The sequence below is a fragment of the Onychomys torridus genome, chromosome 12 (assembly GCF_903995425.1).
Source record: "Onychomys torridus chromosome 12, mOncTor1.1, whole genome shotgun sequence".
NCBI lineage: Eukaryota > Metazoa > Chordata > Mammalia > Rodentia > Cricetidae > Onychomys > Onychomys torridus.
This window is the reverse complement of record NC_050454.1, coordinates 31,256,242-31,269,108: the sequence shown is the minus strand read 5'-3', so window position 1 is coordinate 31,269,108 and position 12,867 is coordinate 31,256,242. Positions and strand designations below refer to the sequence as shown.

Genomic DNA, 12,867 nt, shown 5'->3' with positions numbered 1-12,867 from the left:
GACAATTGCATTTAACTCTACTTAAAGATGTTAAAGGGAACTCTGTGTTCATATATAGTCTATGTTGATTCAAATACATAAAATTGTTGTTTAGCATCTACATACTTTGCATATTTCAATAAACACAGACATATGTAATCATACAATTAGACATTTTCAACTATGTCAAAGCAAGGGCACAAATATAAAACCAGAATTTATTATTGCTATAAAAAACCTTCAAGCTATTAATTATTCTTGGAAGGTTCTTACATTTAAAGATTTTTGGCTGTGTCTTAATGGAAATTTACAGCCAAAAGGCAATAAAGTGGTTGTAGATAAGCTAACATGCCTTGCAAATTAGGTTAAAACCAGCTCTAAATCAATGAAAGAAGTTTTACAAAACTTCAGTGGTAAGCAACTGTGTCTATACTGTAAATAATTTTCATTCCAAAGCAAACTTCAATTTATGGAACATTCAGTGACACCGAATCAAGTTACTTAATCTCCAAACCAAGTATGTATGTTGTGTTTACATGTGTGGGACTGCTGACTGGACCCAGGGTTGCATTCAAGCTAAGCTAACATTCTATTACCATTGAGCTAAACCCCAAGAACCCATGCATCTCTCTCTATCTTTTTTAGATTGTGTTTTAATTACATTTCTCCCTTCCTTTTCCTCCCTCTAAACCCTCCCATATACTACTCCCCACTCTCCTTCAAATTCATAACCTCTTTCTTCATCAGTTGTTATTGTATGCATATATGTATTTGTTTATACATATATATTCCTAAATATAACCTTGAGTCCATATAATGCTACACTCATGTTTGTTTTCAGGGCTGAATATTTGTCACTGGACAAGTCCCAATGGATACAGCCACAAAACACTTCCACACCTAAGACTCAAGGAACATTGCAGAAGAGAGGGCAGAAAGACTGTAAGAGCCAGAGGATCAGGGACTTTGCTGTGACATTGTGTTCCCTAGTAACATGAAAAGCTGTGCCCATAAAGTCTCACCAACAGACCCTCCAAATGTGAGTTGAACAGAAACAACACCAATGTACATGTCAAAGTGCACAGGGGGAAGCCCATGAGGCCTCAACTCTACACAAAGAACTACAGACAGCAGAGTAAAGCTGGGAGCAGGAAAGGTGATCCTCTCCAGGGAAGAGCACACCAATTGGGTATCTCGTAGTTTGAAGACAGTAGTGTGAATGCCTTGCTTGCTCTTTCTCTATGAACATTATCAGAGCTTTCTTACTCCAGCTACATGAGTGTCACAGGTATAAAAAGCATCTGAATGTCTTTATATTCTTTCAATCTTAATTCAGCAACTTCCTAAACATATAAAACTACAAAGGAATAAAGTACATGTAAAAGCATTGTAATACTACAGAGTAAGTACAAAATAACATAGCACTCTTCACAGCGTATTAATTAGGCAAAATAAAGTTAGCATATAGAATTGGCCATGAGCTTAAAACTGCTTATAATGGGATTTAGAGAAGTTTAATTCCTTTCTGTTTTATAATGACAGTACCTTTAGGAGGTTAATATTAAAAGCTTATCAAATAACTCATTATAGTCAAAATATTTGTGTGTATTTCTCTCTCCTGGAGAACCTATCTGTTTTCTTCTCTAATCTATCTTTCTCACTTTGTACAGAGAGGTCCAGCAAGTATTTGATAGAAGGAAGAATACAAGAAAATATTCATGTAATTATTGAATAAATCCCCCCCAAAATGGAATATCTGGAGAAGAGTTTGGTGGTACCAAATATAAATAGTAAACACCTTTCCGACTGACCTCCTGTAAGAGGAAAGTCACTCTATAGCAGTGTGTTTCACTAAGGGACACACATTAGGAACAATCAAGCCTGGGTGTGAAGCGCTCAGCACCACACCCAGAATAAATCTATCTCTCATTTCTTTCTAGTTCTTCTTCTCCCTTTACTTTATATTTTATCACAACAAGGCAAAGTCCCTGCAGAGCTTATAGAAGTACAAAGAAGATAAAGGCCCTGGCCACTCTGCTCAAAACTGTGATCTAATCTCTTTCTCTTTCTTCCTTCCTTTTTTTTTTTTTTTTTTTTTTAAGACAACTTTCAGCTGGTAAAAAACTTTTCATGCTATATGAAACCCTTAAAGAGTCTGGGGGTGTTCTGTGCAGGAGTAAGACTGAAGACAGGCCACTATTTTGTCACTTTACATTGAATCTTCTAGTTTCTTCAAACCTAAGAGACTCCCAAGAAAAGAATCAGGGATAAAACACCCACCAATCTTTGAACAGATAAAATACTAAGAACTACTTTAACTTCTGGCATGTGATATTTTGATTCAGCTTAATAATTACTTAAATCTTAACATGCAAAATATGGTGGTTTGAGTAGGTATGGCCCCCTAGATTCATGTGTTTGAATGCTTGGCCCAAAGGGGGTGGCACTATTAGAAGGTGTAACCTTGTTGGCTGAAATGTGTCACTGTGGAGATGGGCCATATCCTCAAGCTATGCCCAGTGTGGGACACAGTTGCTTCTGCTGCCTGGAGAACTCTCCACTCCTTCTCCAACACCATTTCTGCCTGCACAGTGTCATGAAGATAATTGACTGAATTTCTGAAACTCTAAGCCAGCCCAATTAAATGTTTTCCTTATAAGAATTGTCATGGTCATGGTGTCTCTTCAAAACAATAACCTTAACTAAGCCACTAATCTATACATGTTGGTCCAATATTATCTAAAGTTTCTTTCATTAATTAAAAGAATGTCACCCTATAAACATATTCTAAAGAATAAACCTTAAATATGATGAGGCAGAACAGATAAAAGTGACAAGGCAGCATTATTATCATCACAGGATGTAATAAAGATGATCTTTAATGTGAAGGCAAGAAAAGGTTTCTGTTTATATTATTTACCTACTTCATTGCTAGAAGACTGGCCTATAATATACAACTTTAAGATATGGCTTAAATATTGCAAATATCTTAAACTACTTGCCAACATAACAGGAACTGTACACATTCACTCAAAACTTCCTTGTATGTGCCTCACTTGCCTCTTGCCTACATGGAAATTATACCTCTCTGCCAAAGTTAGCCCCTCTAGCTGCTTCTAGATGGCTTTCCCTTTCCATATTACAATCTAGAATGCCTCCAGCTATTCCTTCTTCTTGTACACCATATATCTTGTTCTATCTCTGTCCTGCTCATACACACACACACACACACACACACACACACACACACACACACAATTAATTTCAATCCTCAATAAATCCTCAAGCTATCATAACTTTCTTTGTTTTTTCCCTGTTGCTACAGTTGGAGAACCACTAAATTATCTCCATATACCTTCTAATCTGGCCACATCACAAGTGAAATTAATGTGCCAAAGTCAACAATAGCCTCTGATTAGGAAACCCAATGACTTCCTAAGTTTTACCCTGTTTAGTTTCTCTACTTAAATTTAACTTTGTAAGAACCTGAAGGAATCTTAACTCTGTTTATACTTAGCATCAATTCACAACTGTTCTTTTTCTACCTTTCTATTCCTATTCTATGTCAAGATTCCCTTCCCTTTACAATCTCTAAATAAATACCCCCCATACTCCCAATAACTAGGTTTCTACCTTTGTTTCTGACTCCGCTGCTCTGCCTCAGAAATCCTTTGAGGTGCTACAGCTTGAGATGCTATGTCCCTGAACACATCTACCAAATACACATCCTGGTTTCAAATTCTCTCTGAATTATACACCCAACATTCTCTCTTCAAATTCAACTACTCAACGCAAAACAAACAGGTAGAGCAACCTTCACGCTCCGCCTTTCCCTTCCTGGGCCCCATCTCGATAGGGGCTCCACAGTCTTCAGAGTCAACTGGGCTGAAAACCTCTAGTCACTTTCAGTTCACCTTCCCTTTCAGTCTCCAGTCCTCAAGGTTCTCAGAGAACTGGAGCTTTTCTTCCAAATACCTTCCACTCTCGCCACGCACTGGCTAAACCCACTGCCAATGTTCTAGACCAGTTCTTTATGATTTCTTACCACGTTTTAAATTCTCCCTCTCTCGTTCTTCTTTAACATTACTCCAACCTTCAGAGTCAGTGGAGTAGTATATGAAGACTAGCCTTGATTTCTTTCTCTCCCTGATCAAAAGTTTTCAACAACTATACGCCAACCAAATAAACTGAATCCAAAATCTTTAATGAAATTGAAGCTTCTCTCATCCTTTTCCACTTTACTCTCTCTAACTCAACAAGTTCCCTCTATGCCTCCCTTCCACCCCTCACCCCAAGTTCAAACCATCTTCGAGAACACTTGGACAGTCTCTTCCACCCCACTTCTTGCCCCCAGCAAGCAGCAGTCACCTCCACCAACAACTAGGTACAGTATGTACATCTTACTAAAGCACTTACTTAATATACAATGTGATGCAATTATTTACAAATGATATCTGACCATAGCTAGGATTTGAAAAAAAAAAAAATCAGTAAAGAAATTGACAGGGGTTGGGGATTTAGCTCAGTGGTAGAGTGCTTGCGTAGCAAGCACAAGGCCCTGGGTTTGGTCCTCAGCTTCGAATAAACAAACAAAACAAAACAAAACAAAACAAAGATATCACATCTTGTTTTTTGGCTGGGCGGTGGAAGCGCACGCCTGTAACCCCAGCACTTGGGAGGCAGAGGCAGGTGGATCTCTGTGAGTTCAAGGCCAGCCTGGTTTACAGAACTAGTCCAGGACAGGCTCCAAAGCTACAGAGAGACACCCTGTCTCGGAAAAAAAAAAAAAAAAAAAAAAAAAGAAAGAAAGAAAGAAATTGACAGCATATAAAACTTTTGAAAGAAAGGAAAATCTAAATGTTAAAATAATTTTAAGAGTTAAAAAATAATTAACCAATTAAAGCTTCCATTATCTGTCTGTTTTCCATCACAGGGATATGCCAAGTTAACTTTTGGCAGGGTCCCTTTAAAACTTTCACTACAGCAAATAAAGTTCTTCCTAGGTGTCACTAGCACCAAACTTTCGAATCACGCCAATTATGTTAGCACAAATTCAAAATCTAATTCAGTAATAAGCTGCCCTGACAGCTAGTGTGTTATTATACCAAATCAAGATTTAATAGGGCCCAGGGTTCCGCTAATGAATGACTTCAAGAAAGAAAACGAAATACAAGAATAATTCAAATCAATATTATTCTCTTTATTGAGGCCTTGGAAAACCAACAAACAGAACTTGCACAAAAAAACCTTTGGGTCTGAAATACAGGTTTGTCATCCCAGCTGGAGGCTGAGGAGACCACAAGTTCAAAGCCTGTCTGGGCTACAAAAGTAAATTCAAAATTTTGGCAACTTAATGTGATCTTGTCTCAAAAAAAAAAAAAAAAAAAAAAGTCAAAAATACCTTGGGGATGCAGCCCAGTGGTGGGTAGCACACCTGCTGGGTGTGGATGACACACCCAGTATCCCTCAGGGAAGGGGAACTGTACTTTATAGCTTCTAGAATCTTTTTCAGATGTAGAAGAAATTCAACTTTTGAAAAGTAATATTAGAGTGCTATTATTTTTAAATTATCTATATGTATAACCTATGCATCATTGATTGACAAACTTCAAATTTCATTCTGATGAAATCACACACAGAGAGAATAAATTATTTGAAGTCTAAGTGACGTGCTATGGGTAAGAGGCAGGAAAATGCTACTTGGCATCATCGCTGTCTAAGTGCTTTTAACACTTATATACCAATGTAACTTCAAATAAATGGTAAGGACAACAAGACAAAAGCATGGGCAGGTACTCAGCTGCTTTGCTTTTTAGCATCAATTCATTATTTTCTAATTTCCCGAGCATCCATGTACACTCAGGGCATTTAGCATCTATTAGAAGCCAAATGGTTTCTTCTGTTTTCCATCACCTGGCTCAGACTCCTGTGCAAACCACATTTAGGAACCTCACATTAATAAATTATGACTCCAACCACACATATTAGCAACCATTTCCTTACCTTCACTTCAGCATTTCCAACAGGAGTACAATAACAATGTTTCTAAAAGGCAGAATCCAGACAGAAAACCAGTGTCCAGAATGAGGTATGTATCCTCTATTCTGCTTCCACTGTGCTTTGTTTGAGTCTATACTCCAGCCCTTTCCATACCCCATGGCCATTACCAACTTATATGTCCAGCTCCTGATTTACAGACCATGATACAGCTATGTCTTACCTTGTCTGCCCCAGTAATAATCACTTAGTAACACACAAGGGACCCAAAGTAAGTGCTTAGGAAACCATGCCTGTAGCCATTTTGGAACAAATTCCACATTTGATTTTGTGTGTATTTAAACTTGTATGTGTATTTAAGAATAGTTCAATCGCTGTATCAATGAGATATCCACTAACCCCGCTGGTTTAGGGTCAGTCTCTTAGACTCATAAGAAGAGCTAAGACCAGAAAACTGGCCAAAGGGGATGCATTGGGATCCACCATTAGACAATTTCTCAGTGCATGCACTGTGTGAACTCTGCGTTACTGATTACAAAACATTACACATCTAACAAAGAACACAAGGGGCAATTGCTTTCTCCTACTCTTGGTGACCTTGGAAAGAATTCCTGCCCTGGGAAAGCAGAACAGTTAGTTGCAACTGAATTCTCAGCTCAGTATCTTAAGTTCTAGAGAGCAAGGAATGATAAAACTATACGCTTACGAGGTATGTCCTGTACAGCCCTAGACTGATTCACTGTCCTCTCTAAAATGAGTTATGTTACTTAGTAGTGACTTGCAAATAATACTTGAAGACCTCCCCAAAGGAAGAGGCTTCATGAAGAAATCTGTATGTAACCTTACACTTAAACCTGACTTTTGCTTAACAACCTACCAATTTTATTCTGCTAGTCACAAAGTAAATTCCTACGACTGTAGCTACTTTTCTAAAGTAATACATCAAATGGTAATATTTTTGTACTAGTAATAAAGTTACCGAAGAACCGTTACATAATGTTGATATTATGAGCCACTTCCTTCATCATTGCCAAATACGAGAAGATGAACCCATGGTGGGGAAGACTTCTACATTCCAACCTTCACTAACAGGCTGCCAATCAGGATGAGTAATTTTCAGTGCCTTTCTCTTAACTGTGTGAGAAGGGTAGAAATAAATATGCCAAACTCTTAGGACAAATGGCGTGAGTTTTCTCCACAAAGCCCACAAGTGCATTCACCTTGCCATCTTTGACAAGGACTGAAGATGAATAGGGAAAGCCATGCCACACTTTTGCCAACACCGGCACCCACATCCCACTAAGTAGAGACTTGGGGTAAGAGAGGTCCCTGTGTGTCAAACTCCTCAACTGTAGAAGCTAGGTTTAAACCCACAAAAGGGTTAATAAACAATGGCATGTGATTAACTGTCAAATAACCATCCACTGACTATAACTCATGGTGAAATAGCTCGAAGCAGTTAATGTGTAGGTAAACAACTGGTCACAGAGCAAAATTATGCATACCACTTTTTTTTTTTTTTTACTATTTCACTGACTTGACAGCAACTACTGCTCACCACTTCCTTATATAAATCTTTTATTTTATTTTATGTTCTAGCCCTCAATTGCAAATATACAGATGCCAACCATCTTGAGGACTGATATGGACAAGGACCATCTGTGAAATCTGACCCGCCTGCTGCCTACTTATGTGACAGAACTGGAACAAACCTTGAATTTCTTCTCCTACCATGAACTAATGACTCAGGCAATAAGGATGACCTTCAACGGCATGCTCTGTAGAAAATCAAAGATGGCTCATGTTGTGCTTGCCAAATACATGCAGTTTTCCAGCTGCATATTTTTCATTCTTAAGTGTCCAAGGCTAAAAACCAAAACCTGACCCCAAGCAGCAAGTTGCAATGTTCTGACATCATGACATCATTCTGTCTGAAGCACTTTACCATAACAATTTTTAAAAATTGGCAGAAGCTTAAATAGGTCACACTACAGTCCCAAACTAATGCTATTCACCTGGTTAAAATAGTCTGGTGCTACACTTGACACCAGTAACCATCCATCCAAGGACAGGCCCATGGTTTAGTTACCTTATCCACACCCTCCATAAGGATACATGAAAATAAAGCAAATAGTGCCACCTCCCAGTATTGTTACTACTACTCCATGGCTTCTTTGTAGCCAATTTTGTCTTTAGTAGCAAACCAAAGCAAAGATAAATGCCACTCTATGATTTCAAACAAGCTTTGGCTCATCCTTGCTTAAGGAGCATTTTCTTTAATGTCTAAAAGGCAGCAAAGTCTGTTTCAAAATCATACAGCATGAAGTTGTGCAAAGAAGCGAGCTAGCACACTTGTCTCACGAGCCTCCTTACACAACTAGCTTTACAGTGGGGCCCTCTGGGGTGCTCACACTGCCATTTTCACTGGACTGTTCTGAGAACTGACATCCAGTTTGGTTTCTGCCTGTGAAACTGGAGTTCATCTCAAAGCAACAAGCAGAAACCACAGAAAGTTTCTGACACTCTCTGGCCCACACAACCTCCAACATACATTTTCCTTTTACAATAAACAAAGTACACCCCAAAAAGGTTCCCTGTTTCAAACCGGAATAGAAGATGAAAGAAACCATAATGATGGTGCCAGGAACAGTAAAGAAAAAGAGAAAAAAAAACTTTCTTAATGATAATGAGTTGACACAGAAAAAAATGGAAACCCCTAAAGTAAAACACTGGTTCGTTCCCCAGGGAATATTTCAACATCATCACACATGTGGCTGTCCTAAGTGTGCTCCAGCTGAGACTTTGGTTCACTCAGTTTTTAACCTTCTGTTATCTAGTAGAAAAGCAAGCCCACATAAGACTAAACAAACTTCTAAACCATACTATAGCCATAAACCCACCCAAAGCAGCCAATGGTAAAAACTCTGGATATCGGAGTGACATCCAGGAACTCTGGACTTTGAAAAGCAAAACAAAAGGTTAAACGAAAAAAATCTTTGCTTTGAATCCAACTTTTCCAAACCCAGAATTGAAGAAAAATGGCCCAACACAAATCCAAAAACCTCTGCCATAATGAAGATTATTAACCATATGTATAAATGGAAACTGGAGATAACTGCATTCAGGGTGAACAGGCCTTGTGCACACACTGAACTCACCACTTTGTCCATGAGCTTCCAAGTCTTCTCTACAGTCCTGCGATCAGCTGCAGCTTGCTTGGGGGGTCCAACTGCATCCTGAATAGCATCAATAATCCCCAAAATTCGACCTTTGCGGGGGTTTCCTCCTCGACCACCAGGATTTCTGCCATTCATAGAATTTGCCATCTGGAATCTTAGTCCTTTTTGCAAGGTAGATTTTCAAAAAGAAGAAAAGTTAGCTGGCTATAAAGTATTTTCCCAACAGGAAACTGAACTGGAGAGGCTTGCTTATACCCACTAGCGATATTCTCCACCATTGTGAGACAGAACGGACAGTCCCATATTCAACTTTTTTAGTAACCCTGTGTAACTGCATTCTCCAAGTTAGTAACTCTAACGCTAGATTTGCTTTCACAACAGTAGAAGTTAAAGATTCATCTTCCTCCTGGTGTTTCACACAGCTACAGCTCACCAACAACAACAAAACAACTTTTAACAGATAAGAACTCAAAGTTCCTCCCCCTTCTGCTGTAATCCAGATTCAAAGTAACAGAGCCGCAACCCCTAAAATTCATGTTGGGAGCTTCACTAAAAAGCCTCCTTCACGCTGTTAGATTTCGCCAAGTTATTACATAAATGCAAAGTGCTCCGCACATGCATAAGGGGCAAGTCTGTTGTCAACAAAGGCGGAGGACTTGGATTTCCCCCGGCAAAAGCCAGCAGCCGCGGACACACAAACAGTTCTTTAAAGCAATGCGGTGAGTCGTTTTTCCCTAGAGCCAAATAAACGAACCAACAAACAACCCCTTCTTAAAAAGCGGTGAGAACCAGGCAAGGGCGGACACGCACAGCGGAGTTCACTTCTCGGGTGGCCCCCTAGTCTGTCTACCCGGGATCGGAAGACCCAAAGCTTTGTTTCAGGATGCCTGTACCCACTTCCCGGGTCGGACCTCTCGTCTGCCACTCGAGGGTCCGGGAAAGGGACGCGGAATGCAGCGAGGATAAAGTATCCCTAGCCCCAGACCTGGCCCGGGTGTCCCACAGCTTGCCCGATCCCGCGCCAGTCGCACGCACCTCCCACCGGCTGCAACCAGCCTGAGTCCGCTCCCTCCCGGGCCTGGGGCCAGCCAGGGACTGCTCTTTAAATCCCCACTTGGCTCAGGCCCGTAGTGGCGACAGCAGCTGGAAGCCAGGGCTGTCCCCTCTCCCTGATGGCCCGCGCCCAGCTTCAGGGCCCCAGAGCCAGCAAACAGCGTCCAACCTCGGAGCACCCCGTTCGTTCCCTCCTCTGCTCAGGTCACCGCGGCCCTCCCGAGCCACGCGTGACCGTGGGTCTCACTCTACACTCACACCACACACAAGCTGCCCTGGCTGGGGTGGCTCGGGCGGGGACTCTGTGGAATCGCCCTAAGAGAGAGCTCCGGGGAAGAAGCCACCGAGATCTGTGGACACCGAGACATGGGGACGCGGCAATTACCGTGCAGACAGCTCCACGCCCGCCCGGCCGTCCCGCGCCACTCTCGGGAGGCCGCCGCAGCGCCCGCCGGAGGAGGAGACCACTCACTGGCCACCCCACCCCTGAGCCATCCCCGGAGACTAGGGCGCGGGGCGGGGCTAAGGCGGGGCCTCAAGTCGTCGGACCAATCCTGAGAGCCCACTCTCTGCCAGACAGCGGGCGGAGCCAATGGGCGGGACGCGAAGTCTCCTCCCGCGCTACCCCCGGGTCCACGTCCTCCACCGTACACAATGGCCCCAGAGGAAGGCCCGCTCGCCCGCGTCCCACTTGGAGAAGAACTCGTAGGGGAATGGGGCTTAGGGTAGCCTGGAACAAAAGTGGGGCAAGGAAAGGAACTGGAAAGAAGCGGCAAGGCGCGGGGAGCTAACCAATGGGGGGGGGGGGGGGTAGGTGGGCGTGAGCGCCCCGAGCGGGAGTCTAAGCCAACTGGGGCTAAAAGGCGGGACTTCCTGCCTCACTCACCTTCCTAGTCTTTGTCTCATAGCAACAGAGTACCCGCTGCCAGAGTGGTGCTTCTCAGCTCTGGGCGGGTCCCAGGCTTAAGAAATTCATCTCCCTAGGGCTGCCAAACTCTGCTACCCAGGACTGCAGCCAAATAGGTCCAAGACCGTGTTTCTTGTTGGCTGTCAAATAAAGAGCAACAGTCCCCTAGCTTCTAAGTCGAAGGGTAACCGTGCACAGTGTAGGCGAAGAGTATAAAACCCCATTGCCAACTAAAACTTCCTAAATTTCTGAAATGTTTCCCTTTTACTGTTAGTTCTAGAGGGCTTCCAGGTCAAACATCAGGCTGATGAAAAAGCAAATAGTAGACAACTCTGGCTAAATAGTGTCTGCGAATCGTGCCAGGGCAGTAAAAGTTCCACACAATGGGGATTACTAATATGTCTCGCATCTTTTTTTTTGTTCTGTACAAGTTTCTCCATAAATCTCTGTAAAGAACTCAGCTGTTAGATTTTGTCTGAGTCACTTTTCCTCCGTAGATTTTTCTCCTCCGTGTCTCCATTTTACTGACAACCTTGTATCTACCATCCTCATCTCTTTCTGGGACTTCATCGTTGATGTTCAAATAAAAGGAAACATGTCTGGTAACTCTTAAAATGAATGTCAAGGCTCTGCTGTCCACATAATCGTACACTAAAAAAAAATGCTTATATTTCTCTCATTTGACTCATTTTCCTACTGTTAACTATTTATTGAGGGTTTACATACTTGGGAACTGGTTTTCTCTTGAAGTTGGTAGGACAGGATATACCTCACACCTTGAGCTCCTGGACATCACACACACACACACACACACACACACGCACGCACGCACGCACGCACGCACGCACGCACGCACATATATACAACCAATTATCCTGATAAATGTGTCTCAGTGGTTCTGACTACTCCCTAGTAAGTATTTAATGCTGTGATTATTGCTGAGAAGGTTTCTGAGCTGATTTAGAATGCTCTACACTTCTAAATTCAGATAGTTTCTATTTTCATTGAATGGAAACAAGTAAAATGCAGCCCTTTAAGCCGTCAGGCAATAAAGTATGATTCAGGAAGTAATATTCTCTGTCATTATTTTTATACTAATAATTAGGAGGTAGTTCCCTGTTTTACATATGTGGACAGTACAGGCCTCTATATCTCCTCCACCAATTCATATCTCCCTTACTGCTTGTAATAGTAGCTACAATTCCTAAGTGGAGCCTGGATAAAAGAAGATATCTGTCTACATTCTCTATGTATATAAAAGGCACCTTGAAAGTCAATCAAAAGAAACTGTAACTATGTGTAGAATGTTCTGCTGTACATAGCCAGCTACACTTTAAATAATATATTGTTTAACTTTGTATTTGGATAACTATAGAACAAAATATATTTTTATTCCTTTCAATAAAGGTTTGTAATTGAAGGGAAGGACAGTGAGAAAATAGCTCTATGGGATGAAGTACATCATGTCAATACAAATGCTAGCTTCATTATAATTTGTTTCTCTACTTTGGTTAGGATCCAGGTTTAAGAAATTCATCTCTCAGCTGGGCAGCCATGGTACATGCCTTTAAACCCAACCCTCGGAGGCAGAGGCAGGTGGATCTCTGTGAGTTCAAGGCCACCCGAGTCCACAGAGTGAGATCCAGGAAAGGCTCCAAAGCTACACAGAGAAACCCTGACTCAAAAAGATAGATTAATTAATTAATTAATTAATTAATGATGAAAGAAAGAAATTCATCTCTCTGAAGCTGC

At 41.5% G+C, this 12,867-nt stretch overlaps 1 protein-coding gene across 5 annotated transcripts in view; it reads right to left on the bottom strand.

Moving 5' to 3' along the window:
- Nucleotides 1–10,693, bottom strand: part of Cblb (Cbl proto-oncogene B) — a 186,108-nt gene extending 175,415 nt beyond the window's left edge. For 3 of the 5 annotated variants that reach the window (XM_036203640.1, XM_036203641.1, XM_036203642.1), the window contains exons 1-2: nt 10,594–10,693; nt 9,135–9,316 (exon numbers count right to left, since the gene is read on the bottom strand). In XM_036203640.1, the coding sequence (XP_036059533.1) occupies nt 9,135–9,302 (168 nt within the window). In that variant the 5' untranslated portion in view covers nt 9,303–9,316; nt 10,594–10,693. Of the gene's footprint in view, nt 1–9,134; nt 9,317–10,593 lie in introns of those variants that run through there. The other 2 variants (XM_036203638.1, XM_036203639.1) reach the window with 2 other exon arrangements.
- Nucleotides 10,694–12,867: the final 2,174 nt, after the last annotated feature.